Source organism: Somniosus microcephalus, unplaced genomic scaffold (genome assembly GCF_052327205.1).
Source record: "Somniosus microcephalus isolate GS21.2 unplaced genomic scaffold, FLI_Smic_1.0 unresolved_chr6, whole genome shotgun sequence".
Classification (NCBI taxonomy): domain Eukaryota; kingdom Metazoa; phylum Chordata; class Chondrichthyes; order Squaliformes; family Somniosidae; genus Somniosus; species Somniosus microcephalus.
This window is the reverse complement of record NW_028225184.1, coordinates 38,956,188-38,979,806: the sequence shown is the minus strand read 5'-3', so window position 1 is coordinate 38,979,806 and position 23,619 is coordinate 38,956,188. Positions and strand designations below refer to the sequence as shown.

General features: G+C 43.9%; 1 protein-coding gene across 1 annotated transcript; it reads right to left on the bottom strand.

Annotated features, from left to right (window-relative positions):
- Nucleotides 1-646: 646 nt before the first annotated feature.
- LOC147087211 (putative G protein-coupled receptor 139) lies at nucleotides 647-7,047 on the bottom strand. Its single transcript, XM_085978091.1, has 2 exons — nucleotides 7,002-7,047; nucleotides 647-1,551 (listed from the first exon to the last, which is right to left on the bottom strand). Exons 1-2 carry the CDS (start codon nucleotides 7,045-7,047, stop codon nucleotides 647-649), a joined length of 951 nt encoding a protein of 316 aa, XP_085834217.1.
- Nucleotides 7,048-23,619: the final 16,572 nt, after the last annotated feature.

The window sequence follows — 23,619 nt, the reverse complement described above, 5'->3', positions numbered from 1 at the left end:
CACCATCAGCAGCTCATACTCTTTTCTTCTTTACATAGTTCGATTGGTCTCTTTCTTTAAATTGTTTTCTCTGCCACTCTACGCTCTGTAATCACTTTCACTTTCTGTTTCTCTAAATTTCCTTTCTGCCTCTCTCTTCGCTTCATAGTCCTGATCTCTGTTTCTCTCTCTGCTTGCGAATCTCACTATCTCTCATTTCCAGTTGCTTCCTGCCTCTATCTGTATGTTCATCTCTCTAAGTAACTCTCTCTCTCTCACTGTCTTTGCCGTCCTCTATCTATCGCTCTATCTATCTATGTCTTTCTGTCTCTCCGTTTATGTGGAGGGCTCCCAATCTCAGCAGGCCCACAGCAGCGACTGTGATTGGTGGGTTTGCCCATTGTGCTGCCGGTGCAGGGCGGGCCATTTACCAGAAGTCCCGCTGAGCTCTTTAGTGCCGCCTTTTAGAGCAACAATTCAGGTGACGTCTGCAGGTCACCTGACCTATTGTCGCCTCAATATGTCAGATCATCAATACAATGTAATATCACATTTAAGATAATGTCTGGGCTCTCTGCTGCTAATGAAAATTATATTTCTGCCCAGTGTGAAATGGGGTAAATGGGGGATGAAATGGGACTGTGTTCTAGTGCTTGTAAGCCTTCAGCTATGACTTAACTAATTTAATAATTAGATTGAGTGAGTATTTCACTGCATTCCTCAGCTCCTCTCTGAATTTAGTCTGGGTCACAGCGTAAATACACGTGTTGGTGCAGGAACTCAGAAGCTGCAGCATTGTTGCTGTGTGTTCTGTGATATAATGAGGGTCAGTGGTGGAGTAATAAAGCCGAATATCTGCAATTCGCGCATAAAGTTTATAGAAAACCAGGACCACCCATAACAATATAAAACTGCCAGATAAACTGAAGAGTAAAACGATGGATTTCCTTCGATTCTCCATCTCTGGGTCGTTGTGATTCTCTCCATCGCTGCGGCCCCGCAGTCGCCTGCGGACTCTACTGGCCGCTAAAATACGTCTGACCGTCAGAGCATTGAGCAGCAAAATCAGAAAGAACGGGACACAAGGTGTTAAAATCAGGTGAAACAACTCATAGACTCCCCATAATGGGGAAGTAAAGAAGCTCAGTTTAGGGTTACAACCCCAGGGAACATCATCAATTATATGCTTAGGTTCATATGCAAAGTACCAGGGGACAGACTCTAAACAGCCCAGCACACTCACTGTTCCGATAACCACAGCCGCCGTTTTCTCGGTGCAATATTTTGTTTTCAGCTGCTCACAACAAATGGCCACAAATCGATCAAAGGTGAAAGCGACTGTGAGCCACACAGAAACCACCGTGGACGCAGAAATCAGGAGGTAAATGAGACTACACACGGAAGTAATGTGCAGGAATATATCTGGGAAATAGATCTGACCAATCCAACTCAATATGGGATCAGAGATGACGACCAGGAGATCGGCCGCGGCCATTCCCACCAGGTAGCGAGTGATGCATTTGGTGAGACCGCACTTTCCTCGGGACAGGATCACAATCGCCACCAGGTTAACTGTAAGAGAGAGAAAAGGGAAGCGGATAAATTACTGATCAGACCTGGAGCCAAAGCAGCAGTTTGACGGGCTCTGGGTGAACATTCCAGCTTTGTTGCTGCATCGAGCGGTGGATACCGGTTCATTGACCTGGGCAGCGCTTTCGGGCAGTGAAATGTTTTTAAACATGATTATCGATAATACATTGGGAAATCGATGCAGAAAGTGAATAAAGTGAGCGCCGGATCCACTGGAAGGGTCGAGTCAAGGGTACAGTGCTGGTGGGGAAGGGAGAAGGGATTTTACAGATCCGGAATCCAAAGTGTTAAATCCGGTTTTTGGGCTCCTGACTGAAAGCCTGGAAGGTGCGGGGACAGAGGGAGGTGCTGCTGATCTGTTGCTCTTGATTAACAGAGCCGACAGGGGCTGGCACATTACGGTAAAGGCCGAGGGCCGCTGAGTTTGAGGCTTCGGATCGGATTGAAAGAGGCAGCTGGAGGGCGAGCCAGTGAGTGAGAGTGGGAGGGAGACAAGGAAAAGGACATGTGGGAGTTGGAGGGGAGTCAGGGGCTGAAGGTTTAGGAAAGCGGATAATCTGAAACAATGGAAGAGGAGACAGAAGATTCACTGCCAGGGAAGGAGAGGATGTGATTCGCAGGGAGAGTGCAGCAGAGTGTTAGAGGAAATCTAATACATAGATCGAAGTAACACAACTCAATTCATACATTCTCCCATTAATATATGTGATTAATGATGTCACATACTAACTCGTTGGAGACATAATGTGTTCTATAAATTTACTTAGCATATTCAATTAAAATGACACTAAAAATGTAATAATTTAACCAGCCTCGCTTTTAGTTAATTATGATCAAGCCGAGTTTTTAAAATGGAGTATCCTCATGACGATCAACAAATGCCTGATTCTATTTTTCAATACCATTCAATTATATTTTCATTTATACAGTTAATAAGCTTGAGCACAATAGCAAAATAGTACGAATGCGGGAAATCTGAAACAGCAACAGAAATGCTGGAAACACTCAGTTCTGATGACCTGTTATCGACATGAAATGTTAACTCTGCATCTCTCTCTACGATGCTGCCTGAGCTGCTGTGTGTTTCCAGAATAAGTTTCAGCTGTTCATTCCGATTAATTATTCACACTGCTGTCGCTGTCTCTCTCCCTTCGTTCTACCCGGCGTTATCCTTCTAAGTCTGTTTGTTGATTGCTCCACTCTATCTCCCTGCAATATCTCTGCTGTCTCTCTCAATGCCCCTTTTCAAATCCGAATTAATCCTACATCTTGCGCCTGAATTCTGTTCAACATTCCCATGTTCAATAATCTTATTCTCTGTGTCAGTTTGTTCAATGTTGTAGACTCCGTGAATAGTTTAATATTTCTGCAGATCACCGAAGTCTCCACTTGTTCGCCTTCACCACATCTGTAATGCCTGCAATAAACAGAACATAATGTCTCTTCCAGATAGACCCGGCAATAATTGATGCCCCTTCTCCTGTAATTATAAAGTACAACATTAGATGGCGCGATTGTTGAATTAACAAAACGCCAACACCACCACTGCTCCTTATAATCTCCATGATCAATAGAAGTGCTCCTGCTTCCAACAGATACATTGCAAACTGACACAGCATAACCCCAAAACATTTAATTTTACAATGAATTCCAACGACAGTCAGTGAATCCATCCGCATTGAAGCAGCGAAGGAGATGTGAAAGAGTGAGGAGCAAACTCAGTTCAGTCAACAGACCTCTGAAACGGCGTCAGATACACACACAGCAGAATAACATTACACAACAGTGAAAGACATTACACACATTGAAATCCCAGTTAAACAGAACCATGTTATTGTGGGGAGGACATTACACCGCCTCCTTGGAACACTGAGACCGTGAGCTGCCTCATTATCAATCACTGGAAACACATTCATGAAAAAAATATTTCAGGACAGATTACTTCCACATCGTGAAACTGTGAACTACTTCTGATGGTCTGATTCCTGCTTTTAGCTCTGTCTCCAATACAGGCAGTGCAGAAAATAAACCTGGAACACTACCAGGGCTGGGTAAACAAATATCATTATGGATATAACGCAGCTATTACAAGACTTCAGAAAAATTGTACAATCCCTCATTCAACTGATGGAGCAGAACAGGTGATCGTGTAACACATGCTTCTAGAAATCAATGGCCAAGTCCAGCAGCACAGTTGCCACAGATTTAACCATAACGAGCTAGGATAACGGCTCACCAGAAACTCCAACGGCTGCAATAACAGGATAGTAAATGTCTTCTATCTGATAGACTACTGGATATCCCATTTCTGTGAGAAGGGGTGACTTTTGTGGGAGTGGAACCCACAGTTCCGGCAGGCACTCTGAGCTAATACTATGCAATGGGCCCTGATTTATACAGGAGATAAGTCTCCACTGACACTTTTATACCCCTGATCATTGCTATTAGTTACAGACACATGAACAAATACATTACATCAAGACCTATGAGTCTGAAGTAAATAATGTGGTGGATGAATCACAAACAACTCAAAGTCAAGGGCATTATCCTCATCAGAGCTCGCTGGGGAATGAGGCTGAAAGCTGTGCTCATTCAGGACTGACCCAACAAAAGGGGCGGCTCCATTTACAGTTATCATGTAATTGTATTGACCATGTTCACTCCTACTGATTCATTTATAAATGTTATTTATTTCTCCGCAGTGTATAAAGAATCCAGATACACAAGCAGACCCCTTTCAAGCTGTCCCTGTAGATTCACAATTAAAAGTTTGATGTATCAGTCCCTAGCACAAGGACAGTTAAAGATGATGTTCACTATTGAAGCCTAGAAATTACTGTGCGTGATATTAGGGGACGGAAAGTGAACGTGCCTCATTGACATTCCTATCTCCGCTATTTTACTGCAGATGTTTACCATTTATTCTACATGGGTTAACAGATCCCATAAAGTTAGAACAGTGCCACCTCCTGACTACATTCCTCCAATTCTCTCCTGGCCAGCCATCCAACCTGTACCTTTTATCAATGCCAAACAGTCCTAAATTCTGCTGTCAGTGTCCAGCACTGCCCAAGTCCCACTCGCCCATTGCTCTCGGTCTCACTGAGCTCCAGTGTCTCCCAGAAACCCCACCTCGAAGGTTTACATTTAAAATTCTGATCTTGCAGTTTAAATCCTCCATGGCCTCACCCCTCGCCAATTCCACCCTCTCATCCTACCCTGCAATTAACCCACCCGTGGTCTTGGATACCTCTGCCTCTGGCTTCTTTTGGTGGGACTGCCTCTCTCGGTTCCAGTCTTACCAAACTGACCATAGCCAGAGCATCTCCAGCAACGTCTTAACTTTCCATAACAGCAGCGTTAACTCTCGAGTCTCTGAACTTTCCATTCTTGCCCCGCCTCTTCCTCATCTACATGCTGCCTTTTGTGACATAAGCTACAGACATGGGGTCAGCGTCCACATGTCTGCTGACAAGACCCAGCTCCAGCTCTCCACCATCTCTGTCTACACTCCACTACCTCTGTGTTATCAGACTGCAACAGTCTGTTTTGCATGAGCTGCGATTTGCTCCTACACGGTGAAGACCGACCCTCCACTATTGGCCCCACCACAATCTGCTAACCCTTTTCAACGATTCCATTCCCCCTCCTGGCTGTTGTCTCAGGCTGAATATGTAACCTCTGACCCCTATTTGTCCTGTGCTATGCTACTGAGCTCGTATCCTCTCAGTCACAAGAGACACCTAATTCCGCCCCCATAATAACGCTGGCCTCTGCCCCTGCCTCAGCCCATCAGCATTAAAACCATCAATCAGGAGCTTATCAGCTCCAGACTCTCCGTCCTCTCCTCCAATCTGTCTCCTTTTCATTCCTCGGACACTGGCCTCTCTTTGGTAGGGCTTGACTTGCTGGTTTCCATGATTATCTATCTGATCGGAAACAGGGAATAGAGAGATGTAACGACACAGAAGGGGGTCCTTTGGACCATCGAGCCCATACCGGCCCTCTGCACAGCAATCGAGTCAATCCCATTCCCCCGCTCTATCCCCGTAGCCCTGGTACTTTATTTCTCTCAAATGCCGATGCAGTCTCCCCTTGAAAATATTGAGTATCTCCGCTTCCATCACTTCTGTCGGCAGCGAGTTCCAGGACCTCAACACTTGCTGCGAAAAAAGGTTTTTCCTCACATCCCCGCTGTAACTCTTGCCCAAAATCTTAAGTCTGTGTCCCCTAGTCCCTGTACCATTAACTGCTGGGAACAGCCTATGCCCGGCTAGCCTATCCAAACCCGTCATATTATTGTACACTTCTATCAAATCACCCCTCCACCTCCTTTGCACAAATGAAAACAAATCCAACTGCTACAACCTGTCCTTGTAGCTAAGATGCCCCATCGCCGGAACCATTTTGGTATATCTCCTCAGCGCCCGCTCAAGTCCCTTCACATCCTTCCTAAGTGTGGTGACCAGGACTGGATGCAATACTCAAGTTGTGGCCTAACTATCAATTTATAAAGTTTCAGCATAACATCTCTACTATTGTACTCAATGCCCCTACTTATGAAGCCCAACATCCCATATAAGATACCATATCTCCAGTAATGGTTTCTCTCACAATCATCTCCGGCCCACAGCACCGTTCCCTGTGATGCCACCCAGGTATCTATCGTCCCCGTCTCTTGTTCCTCATCTACATGCTTCTTCCATATATATGGGATCTGCTTTTATATGTAAGTTGTCAGTACAAGTTTTAACACTCCATTCACTCTCTAGAGCCCGCTACCTGTGTTGTCAGACTACTTGTCCCACATTCTATTTGGATGAGCCACAATTTTCTCCAATCAAACATTGGCAAGACTAAAGGCCTCATCTTAGCCCCAGCCACATTCCACTTTTGATCAATAGTCCAAATCAACTTATCGATGTTCCTTGTAATTCAAGTTACTTGTGCAGCTGTGTCTATTAAAGACTCTGAACCATATCAATATCTGCTTCTTTCCTGATTAGAACTCGGCCCTTATTGTCAATATCCCGACTGGTACGATTTTATATTCTCTAATACGAAACCACAGACTGTCAATATTGTTGGCTTGAGTGAAGTGACTTCTTCTGTGCAGTGTCTTGTCTCCATTTCCTATTTATTCGAGGTTTTGTGTTTAATTCTCCACATTGCCCATTCATTGCCCTAAAATTGTTTTCCTCCATTACAATCAGACCGACTATGTTGCAGGACCAGTTTGTGAGGTTCTAAGAAATTTAAGGTATTTGTTATGGCCGAGCTATTTCGTGATGCCCTGCTCTCATATTGCAGTGAAGTGCTTGCCAGGGACATCACATGAATGTAGCCGTTTGGCAAGTGTCTCGGAACAGAAACCAAATTGGAACAATTGGAATGGTGCAAAAATCGAACTTTTTCAGACCAGACAAACTCACCTGTAGTCGGCGGGTTTCGAAACTCCATCAGCGATTTCTGATTCATCGCCTTACTGCTCACCTTAGATGGCTGCTGCTTTTGGCTGCAATTTCGGTGCCTGCGATCCAAGTGCTTTGGTGCACCAGCCAGTTGGGGATCTGTGGAGAATTCAACTTTCATTGCTCAGCTTATCTGGGCAGCGATTCCAAGTTCAGCGACATTATTTATTCGTTGATGGGCTGTGGGATTCGCTGGAAAGGCCAGCATTTATTGCCCATCCCTAATTACCCTTGAGAAGTTGGTGGTGAGCTGCAGTCGGTGTGGTGAATTTACTCCCACTGTGCTGTTATGGAGGGAGTTCCAAGATTTTACCCAGCAATGATGAAGGAATGGTGATATACTTCCCTGTCAGGGTGGTGCGTAACTTGGATGGGAACTTGTGGGTGATGATGTTCCCATGCACATGCTGCACTTCTCCTTCCTGGTGGTAGAGGTCCCGGGTTTGGGCAGTGCTGTCGAAGAAGCCTTGGCGATTTGCTGCGGTTCATGTTGTAGATGGTGCACACTGCAGCCACTGTACGCCGGTGGTGGAGGGAGGGAATATTTAATGTGGTGGATGGGTGCTGGTCAAGCGAGCTGCTTTGTCCTGGATGGTGACAAATTTCTTGAGTTTTGTTTTAGTTGCAGTCATCCAGGCAATTGAAAACTATTTCATCACACTCCTTACTTGTGCCTTGTAGATCATGGAAAGGCATTGGTGATTCAGGAGGTGAGACGCTCGCCACAGAATACCCAGCATCTGAAATACTCTTGTGGCTTCAAACTTATGAGGCTGCTCCAATAATGCTTCAAGACAATGGTAACGTGCAGGATGAAAACGCTAGGGCTTAGGCGATGGTAATACCATTGAAAATAAAGGGCGCTGTTTATAATCACTTCTTGGAGATAGTCATTGCCTGGCACTTAGGTGGTGTGAATGTTACTTGCCACTTATCAAGCCAAGCTACGAAGTTTTGATGCATGCGGACATGGACTGCTTCATTATCTGAGGAGTTGCGAATGGCACTGAGCACTTTCCAAAAATCAGTGAGTATCCCCAATTCTGAAATTCTGACAGAAGGAAGCACACTGATGAAGCAGCTGGAGATGGTTGGACCTAAAACCCTGCCGTGTGGAGCTCCTGCAGCACTGTCCAACGACTGAGATGATTGGCTTCCAACGACCACAAACATCTTCCTTTATGCTAGGCGTGACTCCAGCCAGTGGAAAGTTTCCCACCTGATTCACATTGACTTCAATTTTAATGGGTTCCTTGATGGCACCTCACCACTGTATTTCAACTCTTTTGTGCATGTTCGGAACAAGGCTCTACTGAGGTCTGGAGCCGGGTGGTCCTGGCAGAACCCAAAACTGAGCATGTCAGTTTGCTGATGACTCAGGGTAAATTGATGATGCGGTAATTGGCTGGATGGGATTTGTTCTGCTTTTAGTGTAAGGGACATACCTGGGCAGTTTCCCAATTGTCGGGTAGATGCCATTGTTGTAGCTGTACTGGAACAGCTTGGCTAGAGGTGCGGCTAGTAAAGGAGCACAAGTGTTCCGCACTACAGGCGCGATGTTGTCAGGGCCGAGAGCCTTTGCTGGGTCAAGTGCGCTCAGTGCTCCCTGTTAGGGTGCAGCATTATATGCCCAGTGCTGTCTAAGTTCCACCGTTCTTTATGAGATGCCATGGGGATTCTTCATATTGTTTATGTATCGTCCTATGCCAGAGCCTTCAATCACTCCGGAAGACTCTAGCTGGTACACTTTCAAAGGTTACCTCTAAATTTTTGCTAACAATGGTAGTACTAGTACCACTGCTGTGATATCCTCGTCCCGGACTTTATTTCGAGCGACTAATAAAGCTATTCCCAGCTGAATGATCATATTATTTGCTATATCCGCGATTCCTTTGAAGCATTTTACTCAGTTGGTGTTCATGAATACACAAAATGATTCGACTGGACTCTCTTTCGTCCACTCCCTTCTGTAAAACATTTATCACAAATGTCACATGCAGGCTGCACATGCCACTTCTAGAAAGGTCCTGATATTAGTTAGACTCATTAGTTGCTCGTATTACCCTTGAATTCCCAAGCTCTCGCATCAATTCTTCCGTAGACAACAATGTCTTCTAATGCTTCATTACATCATCACCTTCCCAGAAACTATCTATGTCTCTCTGTTTAGTCCTGCTAACCCTGTCGTGGCTTCTATTACTAGTCATTCTGTCAACCCTCGCTTTCTTAGAGATTGTAACTGGTTCTCCTTATCTTCCCTATCTTCCACAGCACATGATTCCTGTTTTCTATTTAAACTCACAATTCCTTCACTAATTCTACCACCATTTTTTATTTAATTGTGAACAACTCCCTTCACAAATCTTCACAAAGCTTCTATTTATCACAATAGGTATGATTTCATGCGGAGCATCGTAACATAAAGCTGTTCCTGATTCCATTACATCTCGACTATTAACATATGTTTATTATTGCTGGACTGGACAGTTCATTCCTTTAGATGGTTTGTCATTTTTGGGTACATGGTTAGTTTGTCAGTGCCAGAATGATGACTCCATTCGTCCCACCCCCATCATCACAGTGCATGACTTCCCTTCCCAATTCTATATGATGCCTCAACATCCGTAACCAATTTACTGTTTGGGTCAGGGTATGTCCCATCCACCCGGATTCAGGGGAATCTTCCTGGTCTCTGTGGGACTCTCATTCTTCCTAGAGAGTCTGGCTTATGACTCTTTCTGCAATAACATTGAAAATATGTTTTTGAGAGGCTATTCCTCGGTTTGTCACTGAATCGGGATTACAAGATAGAGCTTGATGTCCAAACCCAACCTATTTTGTGTCCTATTCTTCCTCATTTAAGTCACATCTTACTTAGATCCATATTTCGGAGGCTATAAGATATGGCGTCCTTGTCTCCAATTTTCAGCTTGTAGCTGCTTTCAATACAACCAAGGCCCCTTGTCCAGATAGAGACAAGGGTTAGGCCTCCCTTATCTTTGTTTTCAGCCTCCCTACAAGGTTTCTTTGTTCAAAAGTTAATGGGTGCCTTGAAACTAACTGTAAGGGTATCCTAACTTTAACATCATTCTGCTTAATTTTAATTTTAGTCCCTTACAGGTACCAACGTGTTTTAATCGTTCTGTATTGCTTCGACGTCGGTGTATATGACTGTGTCTTGAAGATTTTCATTAAATCTGAATATGCTGAGCTACATTAACCATTTCATATCCATAACTGAGCATGTCTGATATCAGTTCTGCAGTGCAAATTCACCGTGTTTCCGCATTCTAGTTGATTTCCACAGAAGAAATCACATTTGCAATATCAAGCGATATGTAAAATCTGATTAAAACCGTTCCTGGGCTTTCAGGTGAATTTATCAAAAGATCGGAGGTGTCTGGAGATCTTTGCTCATCTACACCTTGTAAGCTGCAATACACGTAACAAAACCGCTGCTACGGAGTGGAGATCGAAGTTGTGAGCGAATTTTGAGATGATAACTGATGGATTAAAAATGGCAGATGTCAGCATGGGATCCTTTGTCTGTACGGATTCAAAATGCAGGTGGTCAGCATAATGTCCCCTGTTTGGAAGAACACATGGACAGGAAAGAGAAACACCAGATGAAGAGGAAGTCACATCCACACACACATCACAAGAATATGAATATGTCATGCAGAAAGAACTCCAATCAGGGATGGTTGGGATTGAAACTGGCCTATCAGAGGCAGGCAGATGGAGAAATACCAAGGAGCCTATGCCGGAGGGCTCTATACAGGAAAAAAACAGGAGCGAAAACATTAGACGGGCAAAGGGGGCTGTTGAAATGGCAAGTTGATGAGAACCATTTCCAGACTGATCACACGTGGAGGAGTGTATGTATTTATTTATGAAAGTCAGATATGCAGTGGATATATTGCTGGGGATATATTGTTGGGGGTAATTTTATATATGGTTACTGTGGGCATATAAATTGCAGGGATACTTTTATGAACGTTCGAATAAAGTGTGCACATATATATAGCCAGGGTGATATATTGCTGGGGGTACATCTAAGTATGGATTTATTAAAGTGTGGGCATATGTGCACATATTATGGATGTACATTTATGTACTCAACTGTGGCCACATTCATTGCCAGAGTGAATTAATATACTGCGGGCATAGGCATCGCCGATGGTGCTTCTATGTAAGCTTTTATTTTTAAATTGTAAAGTGAATAAAGACCACTTTTAGTGATCACAAACTTACTAGTCATTGTTGTTTTAATTCTCAAATACCGAACAGTAGTAGGAGAAAGTCGTAGACATGTATGGTCCAGATGTCTCTTGTAGTGGCCAGGTTATCAAAAGCAGTTTGCTTATTTTTCAGAAGCAACGAGTCAACTATCTCCAAGAGAAAGCTGTCAGTTTAGTATTCTTGACTATACATTCCTAACGTTCCCTGAATTTCGCAGTAATATCTGTTGGATATCTGTGGTGAATTGCATTCAGGTGACTTATTCCAATTCACCTCAGAAATTCATTCCTTTTTTTTAACATATAGCCTCAACCAATTCCTCTCATTCAATTTTACACAGTGATTAACATTTCATCTGATTCATGAGCCTGCCAGGAAATGTACCGTCCAATACATTATGATCATAAGATCATTGAGATATTGGTCAAACCTTGTCCAAAGTTTTACTGTTTCGTTTGGTTACATTTTACTTAACCAAACATATTGCTGGACCCTCTATTTTCCAAATTACCTGATATGTTATGCCTCGTTCCATTTTATCTTTTGGAAATGATTCCAATTTCAAAGAGCAGTTTTGTTTGACTGACAGATCTTTGCAATATTCAATTTTATTAGCTCAAAAAAAATCTTCATTGATATAGAGGAATCAACTGGGCTGCACTCCACTCTTTCCATTCAATATACATGTGAATGTCCCGTTAAACTTCAGGTAAACACATATCAATTTTTCTTATTAATTCCAAATCCAGAAACACGTGGTGCCCAGGATGAATGGTTTTACATTAGAGACAGAATTGTTTGCAATTACTTTGAAGGTAACTTCCATAAAAGCCCCCTCCAGAGCACTCTGACGCAAAAGATAATAAATGGTTTGACTGGTAAAGGCCGAGTCTTTGAAAGGCAAGATCTATATTCGAGATCATGACCATTCTGTGCCGTTTAATGTAGATAAGGTCTCAAATTGTCAAATCAGGTGGATCTTTTGCGATGTCATCAACCTCCATCTGGTCCAGGAAACGGCATTCTCCTGTTTATAAGAAAAGAGAAACCGAGAACCAATGTGGTTCGGCTTACAAGCCCAAGGGGTTAGTTTATCAGTTTATAATTTACTTCTGTCAAGGTTGGGAAATAACCATTTAAATAAGGAATTTAATATTTATTAATGCCCAATATATAAATGTACATTCAGCAATGAAATATGAGATGCCCGGTGTATTAAAAAGACAGCTGTCAGTGGAAAGGGTTAACTCCGTTGGAGGTTTATAAGAAGGTGGAGATAAACATTGTCAGAGACCGTTGCATAACTTCATCTAAATTTGAATAAAACTTTCCGAATCCAAAAAGAACCAAACATAATGTTATTGTTTTCAGTCATTGAACTTTTTCAAACTTGCTCAAAATGTCCTGATAAAATCAAACTGCAGAATCGAATTTCAGATTTTCCTTTATTTCGAATTTTCACAACGTGAACCAGGAAGGCATAAACATGTTAGAATTGCTTTATCGATCCCTATCAAATAAAACTCAGTTAAAACAGCAAAAATCGTTAAAACACCACAATAAAAATTAAAGATATTGTGAAACATTTCTGCAGTTCAATCCTACTGCGGGGGGTCTCCCGACCATCACCATACTGCTCGGTAGCAGCAGCATTCCGCTTTATTCACCCACCCCATCAAAATGATTAAAAAGTCAGAATCATCACTACTCTTTGTTTCCTTGGCGCTGGTCAAAAATTCAAAATTTCCAGTTATATTTAATAGACTTATGTCTGGAACTAGAGACTTTCACACAACTTACAACAACCAGAATGTCTGTGGTTCAGCAAGACACTGGTTTTCACAGTGTAATACGTGAGTTAATCTGAATAATTCCAATTTAATTCAGGTCAATATATTATTAAATAAACACAATAGAAAATATAATAATTAAAACAGCATAAAACCTGTTGATATAAACAAGTAAATTAAGTCATCATTCCTTGTCTGCCTTCAGCTATTTTAACAAACAACAGGTAAAATGTTGAATCTAACTGCAGAAAAACGTTTTTTCAATAAAAGACATATTTAACGCTCTCAGCAAAAAGTGAAAAGAGAACAGCGCTTCCCACAGCTTGTGGGCTCCTAACCATTCCAACAGGCTTTTATAAAGAGACATTGGTTGAAAACAAAATATCTCCTACACGCTGTGACAGTAGAAAAGAAATAGATTCGTTCCCTATTCTCCTTCTTTATTCCAGCATAAATTACCGTAGATTTTTTCTCTCAACACAAATTAAAATTTATGATTACTTCTGACTTGGAAAAAACTTAGTGGTTGGGAAAAGATATAATTCCAAATTGTAGTTCCAGAAATTGCAGTAATTGAGACCGAAATTTTAATTTCGAGGCGGGTAGGGAACGTTAGGTGTGCTTTTCAAACGTTCACATTAATTTAATTTGTAACTTCGCCTTTTTAAAAAATATCAAAGGCAGTAAGAGATTTTTTTTAACAGTAACCCAATTTAAAACAAGTGTTTTGAAGAGTTCAAATTGATTTCCTATCAGACATCATAGCCAACATAACCTTAAAGCTGAATCTTAACTTTGTAAAACAAACTCATTGGAGCATTTCATCGTTGCACAAATAAATTTTAGTCAATATTCTGCCCTTGCAGCGCGTTCCTATGCAGAGCTAGACAGGTATCTAACAACTTGATATTTTCCCATAAAAATCACAAGGCTTGACTTTTCTTGTAAACTTTTCTGGAAGATTCTTACTGTGAAACAGAAATACAATACAGAAGTGGAAGCATACATTAGTACACAAACACATAACTGATATGCATACACAAACATGGGTAAGCATGAGCAACACAGTACGTTTGGCATGTAACTTACCAAAACACGTGAAAACACAGCTTACTGTGAATATACATTTAGCAAACTGAAAGGCATTCTCTTACATTCACTTTAAATTAGCCCTGTAAATATTGCATCAAAATACAGCTACAAGTTAATTGGCTAGACACAGAGAGCGAGCAATTCACGGCTAGCTGTGCAGGTTTGCTTACAGAGAAAGGTTGCAAAACTAAACATTTTCTGCAAAATATAGGGTACACTAATCATCTATAACATTCTCAAGTCGTTACAGACATATAGGCCTAGAAATTCAGTTGGTTGCGCCAGCCGTTAGCACCTTAGGAGGAGTAGATGTCGAGCGCTAGGCGCTTAGTGCCCGGACGCAGCGTGATCTGCGCCTCGCCCCAAATTCAGTAGACATTTAGCGCCGGCGCAAAGTCTTTGCGCACGCTCAGCTGCGCGCACAGATCATGACGTCATTTCCTCGTGCAATGTCGTGCAACGCCCTTTGTGCGCCCCCAACTGGATCTTCAGTCATGCCAGCCCATTGTGTGCCGGGTGGCCCTAGCGGCTGTTGAGTCGAACGGTGCTCAGCCGATGCGGGCCGCGGGGAGCGCAAATTAAAGGGCACTCCTGCTCCTTCTTTGTGAGCGACAAAGGTAGATTCATGGTGGTGGTGGTGGTGGTGGTGGTGGTGGTCGTCCGGTACCACATAACAGACTGATGGAGAGAAGCTCGCCTCAAAAACACAAATACAGCGGCCGTTCAAAAAAACAAATCCACCCTCCCCCTTTAAGAGCTCACCGGAGCCAGAGTGTCTGCCGTCAATCAGCAGCTCGCCGCACCTGCCCTGCACCCAACTTCTGGTGTTAGCGCCCCGGGCCACCGGCTTAGCGCCTAATGATAGTCGTGCATCGCCTGGTTTAGCGCAGCAGCAACCTCTTAGGGCGATGCAACTGAATATCGGCGAAGGGGGCTCGACTTTGCGCCGGGCGCAAACTTTAGTGGCCGCCCGACTTTACCACCCCAAAAGTGGTTACACTGAATTTCTAGGCCATAGTGTCCAAGACCGAAACGTAACAGGAAAATAACTTCCAACACCATGTGCTGAGCTGCAGGTCTTGTGATATACAGCAACTTACTTTACAGCACTTACTTTACCGCACTTTACTGCGCTTTACTGCACTTGCTATGTACCAAATATCCACTAGTTGGCGGCACACAATGGGAATCGACCCAAATTAATTAAACCCCTGAATTAAATTGAAAACTAACATAAATTCCTATTGAAGACAGCACACACCCCGCTTGGTACAATTCCATTGTACCACTACAGATACAAAATAAAACCTAAAGAAAACGTCCTTTGGCTGCAAACATACTCAGAATCCTTTCTCTAGGTTTCTTCAGAAAGGAGGGCTACGATCTCTGAGACTGGCTTCAGAAACACTTTGACGGTCCCGTCCTTGACAATCTTCACCTCCACCTTGCGGACCCTCTTGTCCCTGCTCGGCAGAGTTTTGACAACCTGTCCCACTGGCCATTCATTTCTGTGCACATAGCTGTCTTTCAGCAAGACAACATCTCCCACTTTGACATTTGGCTTGTCTTCTGTCCATTTCCTACGGCTCTGTAGGGTGGACAAATCCTCTCCTCTCCGTCTCTTCAAGACACTGGACTTGCTTCCAATGCTTCCCGTGCAGCTCAGCCATGTCGACGTTTCCAGAGGGGACTGAAATAGCACTCATCTTCTGAGTCAGGAGCATCACTGGGTTGAGGACTGCAGGCATGCCTAAGTCGGTGGACACCGGCACCAGGGGTCTTGCATTCATGATCGCCATGACTTCAGCCATGAGAGTGCTCAAGACGTCGTGTGTGAGACGAGTGGGTCCCGTCCGAAACAGCATAGCGTCCAGAATACACCTGGCAACACCGATGAGCCTCTCCCATGACCCACCCATGTGGGATGAATGCAGGGGGTTAAACACCCACGTGCATCCTTTCTTTTGCAGGTCTTCGAGAGCCTTCAAGGGCTCCTTCCATAGGTTCCATTTTGCTTCTTTTTCTGGGAGGAGTGGAGCATCCCACTCACTCTGATCAGATGAGAGTTACTGTATTAATGCTTTTCCTTGCATTGTTATGGGAGCTACGAACCCCAGAGGGTTCTACAAACTGTTGACTGTGGACAGGACACCTCTCTGTGTGAATGGCCTTTCTTCACGGGACACCAGGAATGGGAAGATGTCTGTTTCCAGTTTCCAGGAGAGGCCCAGGCTCCGTTGAAGGTGGAGGGGATCCACTCCATGGTCCAAATCCTTTGAGGGGCTGTATTAGTTTGGGGGTTTATTGGTTGGCGGGTCTGTATTAGTTTGTGGGGTTGTATTAGTTCGAGGGGCAGTATTATATTGACTGTCTGTATTAGTTTGAGGAACTGTATGAGCTTGATGGACTGTATTATTTGGAGGTACTGTATTAGTTTGTGGGGCAGTATTGTTTGAGGGACTGAATTAGTTTGAGGGTCTGAATAAGTTTGAGGGGCTGTATTAGTTTGACAGGCAGTATTATTTTGAGGGTCTGTATTAGTTTGAGGGACTGTTTTAGTTTGAGGTGCTTTATAAGTTTGAGGTACTGTATTAGTCTGAGGGGCTGAATTATTTTGAGGGACTGTATTAGTTTGAGGAGTTTTATTAGTTTTTGGGTCTGTGTTAGATTGAGTCTCTGTATTGGTTAGAGCGGCCGTATTATTTTGAGGGCCTGTATTATTTTGAGGGACTGTATTAGTTTGAGGAGTTTTATTAGTTTTGGGGTCTGTATTAGTTTGTGAAGCTGTATTAGGTTGAGGGACTGTATTAGTTTGATGTGCTGCATTAAGTTGATTGAATTTATTAATTTGAGGGTCTTTACTATTTTGAGGGACTGTATTAGTTTGAGGGACTGTATTAGATTGAGGGGCTGTATTAGTTTGAGGGACTGTATTAGTTTGAGGGTCTGTATTAGTTTGTGGGACTGTAAAAGACTCAGGGTCTGTATTCGTTTGATGCAATGTATTGGTTTGAGGAGTTTTATTAGATTTTGGGTCTGTATTAATTTGAGGGGCTCTATTAGGCTGAGGGACTGTATTAGTTTGAGGGGCTGTATTATTTTGAGGGCCTGTATTCGTTTTAGTGTCTGTATTTGTTACAGGGACTATATTAGTTTGATGGGCTGTATTATTTTGAGGTACTGTATGTAATACCCACTGGAAATGTTATGTACGCTAAGTATGGTTATCAATCTTTAACTTAGACACTGTATTATCATTGTTATAAATCCCTGGGTTAAAGTTGCCCATGTGAAGTTTCGGCAAGAACATTTAAGGACACAATGTGACTAAGAGCAGACTTTCCATAATTCTGCACCAATATCAACTGTTGCAGACAGTGAGGCTGCGCAGTCTCCAGGCAGAAACCCAGGAGGAAGGGGTGGGGTCGGGTTTTTCGAGCGGGAAACGCGAGCGACTGGAAGAAAAGAGGGCAGGAGCTCTGAAAAGAGGGCAGGAGCTCTGAAAAGAGGGCAGGAGCTCTGAAAAGAGGGCTCAGGAGGCAAATGGCTGCCGCATCCCGTCCCGGGCTTCCAAACTCGGCCGCCGCCCTTCGTATTAGTAGCTCTGCACCCAGAACTCAAAGTGGGATTCAGTGATCGTGAAGAGAATTCAACGAAGGTGTTCGGAGTCGTAAGTCTTGCAGACATTATACATACCATGAGCTCCTAATTAGGCGCGCCAACAAAAGAGTGCACTCGAATTTGGACACAGGGACAGATTCTCCTTTGAATCCATGTAAATGGAGAATGTATGTTTATTATGTCTAGATTCATTCTAATGTATGCAAATGTCTAATTTAGTTCATTGACCTGTAATCTTCTTATACTGTCTGACGTTAAAACTATAAAGTAAGATAATTAGAACTAAGCCATTGTAGTAGTGATCTCCTTACTGGACTATAGAATACTGTCTACAACAGAGACCACATCTCACATATATCTAGAGAACCTTGAAGGGGTTACATTTTGGGGGCTCGTCCGGGATTGTGGTCTATTTATGTTAGTAAACTAACAGTATTGAATGCTCATTGCTAAGAGAGTGGTTTGTGGTTTCTACTGGGCTGTTTGAGCATAAAAGATGGATGTTATTGAGGGTGAAGCTTGGTGCAAACGGAAGCAGATAGCTACTACCCATGCCATTGTGCTGAATGGTGTTGCTAACGATGACCCTGATGATTTCTTGCTAAGGGCTCTGAATTGTGCCAAAGCCTTTGGAAAGGTTAGGATAGTTGAGCGCTGCTTGGATACAGCTACCAAGAAGCAGTTTGTGTTGATCCAGACATCAGAGAACCTGAGAGGTCATGGTTTACCTGGGGCAGTTGGGCTTTCTGAAGAGGCTGTTCCCTGGCCAGTTCAGTTTGCCCCTATCACTACGAAGGAAGAAGAAGGGTTTCAGACCAAGTTGTTGTCATTATTGAGACAAGAAGGAAAGACTGTTGCTGATGTCAAAAGTCTGATAGGTCCTTCGACCCAGGATATGAACACTCAGTTGGTCAGTGCCATTAGTTCTCTGGTGGATAAATGCTCCAATCTGCCCCTCGAGGCTCAGGGATACCGTAAGCTCCGTATCTTCTCAGGAGTGAGACCAGCTCCCAGTGGGGAAGAGGAGTACGACCCCTGGGCTGAGCAGACCCTGCCTCTGCTAGAGGAATGGCAGTGCAGTGACCATGTGAAGAGGCAGAGAATAGTAGAAAGCCTTAGTGGTCCTGCTGCTGATATTGTAAGATTCTTAAAGGCGCAGAACAGCTCTGCTATTTCCTTTGACTACATGCAGGCTCTAGAAATTGCCTTTGGAACTACTGAAACCATTTCAGGTTTGATGGTCTGATTCAGAAGCACATTCCAGTGTGAGGGAGAGAAGCTGTCCAGTTATCTGCTGAGAATAGACAAACTGCTGCATTGTATGTTACGGAAAAGAGGGATTGAGTTGCCTGAAATGAATCGATTCCGCATTGAACAGGTTGTGTGAAGTGCATTGCTCGAAGACGTGACTGCTCTTCGCATACGCATGACCCATAAGTTGCGAGATCCACCTACCTTCACTGAGCTGCTAAGGGAAGTCAGAGAGGAGGAGGATATGCTTCAGGCCCGGAATGTAGCAAAGAGTGCTGTGATGTCCAAGCTTGTGACCCCTGTTACAGTTCCTACTCCTAAGGGCGATGTCAACCCTGAGATGGAACAGCTGAAGAAGGAAATAAATGTCATGAGAGCCGAGATGGCATATTTTCGGTCTAAGCCCAACACAGAAAGGGATGACGCACGGGTGCAAAAGGTTGAACACCCTGCGAAGTCTAGCTGCAAAATTAATGATTCCTCTAAAGGATATCCCCATGAAGGAGATAGACCTTGAGTCTTTTGTTATAACTGTGGAAAGGATGGACATTTCAAGCGATAATGTAGAGCTAAGGAAAATCTAAAATAAAATAAATGACCGTCTCATAAAACTTACCAAGAAGTCGGGAAACTACAAAGGGGCACAGTAACGGAACGGCCTGCTGTCCCTGTAGTTAAGACACGTTCCGCTAAGTGCAAAAATAGACGAGTGGATATGAAAGACATCATACCTGAAGGTTTAGTAGGGCTGAGTTCTGCTTTATCAATACAGATTGAAGGAATTTATACTAAAGCTTTCCTCGACACGGGTTCTCAGGTTACCATAATGTACAGATCCTTCCATGACCGATACCTGACGCATTTGCCATTAACCCCAATCAATCTTCTGCAGATCTGGGGCCTTAGTCCTGCTGATTACCCGTATGATGGCTATTTGTCGCTGAGGTTGGAGTTCTTGGAAGCTGATGTAGGGGCCACTGAGACCATTGATGCACTTGTGTTGGTTTGCCCTGACCCCATGGTAAAAGGTGAGGTTTCCATACTGGTTGGCAGTAATACACGCATAGTGAGATGACTCCTGACAAGCTGCAAAGAGCAGGGAGGTGAAAACTTCTTGAGCACCAGACACATTCACCCTGTTTTCAAAAAGGCTTTTGAGAAACTGCCTGAACTTTCTTCTGACGTAGATGATAGCAAAAGAGGAACTGTGTGGTACGTTCGAGCCAAACCTATCACCCTGCGTCCTGGAGGAGTGGCTAGAATCCCTGGGATACCAAAATTCCCTGGAACGCCAGGTACTGAAGCCATTCTGATAGAGTCACCTGATAATCCTGCAGAAGTGTCACAGTATCCAAATGAGCTTCTGGTGAGACCAGAGTTGCAGACCCCGACAGCTCTGATGTCAAAGAGAGTTACAGTGACCGTGAGGAATATGTCAGGCAAAGGAATCACATTGAGGAAAGGAATGCCGATTGCGCATCTGTTTCCTGTAAATGTAATGTCGTCACATGTGAAGGAAGAGTCCAAAGTTAACTCAACCGGAGATCTGACACCCTCCTCCTTCAACTTTGGAGATTCATTCGTTCCTAAAGAATGGTAGGACCGATTAGTTAGGAAGATGATGGAGCGGAGAGGAGTTTTCTCTACCCATGAGTTTGATGTTGGTTGTAGTAAGAGTTCTCGCCATTCTATCAGAATTACCGAGGATAAACCCTTTCGGGAGAGGTCTCGACGGCTGGCACCAGCTGACATCGAAGCAGTGAGATAGCACCTGTCGCAGTTAAAAGAAGCTGAGATCATTACCGAGTCCAGGAGTCCTTATGCATCTCCTATAGTGGTGGTGAGGAAAAAGAACGGAAAGATTCGGATGTGTGTGGACTTTAGGACGCTGAACAGACGTACTGTTCCCGACCAATACACCGTTCCAAGAATTGAGGATGCACTGGCTTGTCTTAATGGAAGCAAGTGGTCCAGTGTGTTGGATCTCAGAAGTGGATACTATCAAATGCCAATGAGTGAATCGGACAAAGAAAAGACAGCCTTTTTATGTCCAGTTGCGTTCTACCAATTTGAAAGGATGCCACGGGGAGTTTCAGGTGCTCCAGCAACTTTTCAAAGAATAATGGAACAAACAGTTGGGGACATGAACATGCTCGAAGTATTGGTGTACTTGGATGATATCACTGTGTTTGGGGCAACCCTTGAAGAACACGAATCTCGGTTGCTGAATGTGCTTGGTCGCCTGGAGGATGAAGGTCTCAAGCTGTCATTGGACAAGTGTCAGTTTTGCCAAACATCCGTGTCCTATGTGGGGCATATTGTATCACAGGATGGAGTTGCCACAGATCCATCCAAGATCGAAGCTGTTACCACAGGGCCCAAACCGAACACAGTTACTGCCTTGCGGTCATTTCTTGGGTTCTGCGGATATTACAGGTGCTTTGTGCAGGATTACTCCAAAGTGGCCCATCCTCTGAATCAGCTGCTGGCTGCTTACCTCCCACCAGCCAAGAGGAAGAAAAAGGCTAAAGGTAAAGAGAACAAGGACTACTTCAAACCCTCTCAGCCTTTTGGTGTTAGATGGGATGAGAAATGCGAAGAGGCCTTCAACACCTTAAAGCAAATTCTTACTCAAGCCCCCGTGTTGGCTTTTGCAAACCCACAGCTGCCATATGTGCTACACGTGGGTGCCAGTCAAGAAGGGTTGGGTGGTGTGTTGTATCAGGTCCAAGGAGCAGGACTGAGACCTGTAGCGTTCATCAGTCGCAGTCTTACGCCATCAGAGCGTAACTACCCAGCTCATAAGCTAGAATTCTTGGTGCTGAAGTGGGGGGTGGTGGATAAGCTGCAGGATTATCTGTATGGAGCGAAGTTTGAAGTGATGACAGACAATAATCCATTAACCTATGTGTTGACTTCGGCAAAACTTGATGCCACCGGCCACCGCTGGCTTGCTGCACTATCTGTTTACGACTTTAGTCTCAGGTACAGACCTGGGAACCAGAACATTGACGCAGATGCTCTGTCTCGTCGCCCACACTACCAGAAACCAGAGTGGAAAGATGTTGCTTCAGCAAATGCGAAAGTAATGTGTCAGATGTCCGTGGTATCTGGACCAAAGAATTCATTTCATGCCCGAGAGATTGACCACTTGGGAGCGTCAATGCATGTTGTTCCCCAGGCATTTTGCAACCTTTCCAGTTTGGATGTATAAAACTTACCCATGTTGTGTTCATCTGAAATAGCCAAAGAACAGGAGGATCCCTGTAATCATGAGGTGTTTTCAGCTCTCCGTCTGGGCGATATTACACAGATCGACAAATCAAAACATCCTGACTGTCGTCTGCTCCTAAGAGAATGGGACCACTTGGAAATTAGAGAGGGAGTGTTGTGTAGAATCACTCACCCACCCACTAAACCATGCCATTCACAGTTGGTCCTGCCTGAAAAGTACAGGGAAATAGTGATGAAGTCTTTGCATGATGACGCAGGTCATCTGGGAGTAGATAAGGCCTATGGGTTGGTCAAGGACAGATTCTACTGGCCGCGTATGAAGTCTGCGGTTGAGGAGTTCTGCAAGTCCTGTGCACGTTGTGTCCAGAGAAAGACTTTACCTAAAAGAGTTGCTCCTCTGTTTCACATGCAAAGTGATGGACCTCTAGACCTTGTCTGAATGGATTTTCTGTCCATCGAACCCGATTCCAGCAATACCACAAATGTCTTGGTCATTACAAATCATTATACTCGCTATGCCAAAGCTTTTCCCACAAAGGATCAGAAAGCATCCACCGTTGCCAAAGTGTTGTGGGAGAAATACTTCATCCACTATGGACTGCCAAAGCGAATACACAGTGATCAAGGTAGAGACTTTGAAAGTAGACTTATACATGAGTTGTTGTCCATGCTCGGGATTGAGAAGTCAAGAACAAATCCATACCATCCTCAGGGAGATCCTGAACCTGAGCGGTTTAACTGTAATTTGTTAGGCATGCTTGGAACGCTGGATTCAAAGCGAAAGAACAAGTGGAGTCGGCACATTGGACATCTTGTTCATTCTTATAATTGTACCCGAAATGACGCTACTGGTTTTTCACCGCACTACCTCATGTTTGGACATGAAGCGAGGATGCCGGTGGATTTGTGCTTCGGAGTATCCAGTGATGGCACATCACAGAGAACTTACCTCAAGTATGTACCTGACATGAGAAAGGAATTGCAAGCTGCTTATGAACTTGCTGAGTCTGTTTCTGCCAAACAGAATAAAGGAAATAAGCAGAGGTATCACCAGAAGATCCGTTTTTCCCAACTCATGCCTGGTGACCGTGTTCTCATACGGAACCTAGGACTTGAAGGGAAATATAAGTTAGCAGACCACTGGGCTTCTGCACCTTACATTGTTGAAAGTCAAATGTCACAACTACCTGTGTTTCGGCTAAAGCCTGCAGGTGGGAATGGATCCATAGAAATACTGCACCGGAATCATATCCTGCCATTGGAAAAGCAAGTGCATCTGGATCTGCCAGTGGATAATGAGCCGACACCTGGTAGGAGAACCCTGCAGAGAAGAAGAAGGAAAAAACGAG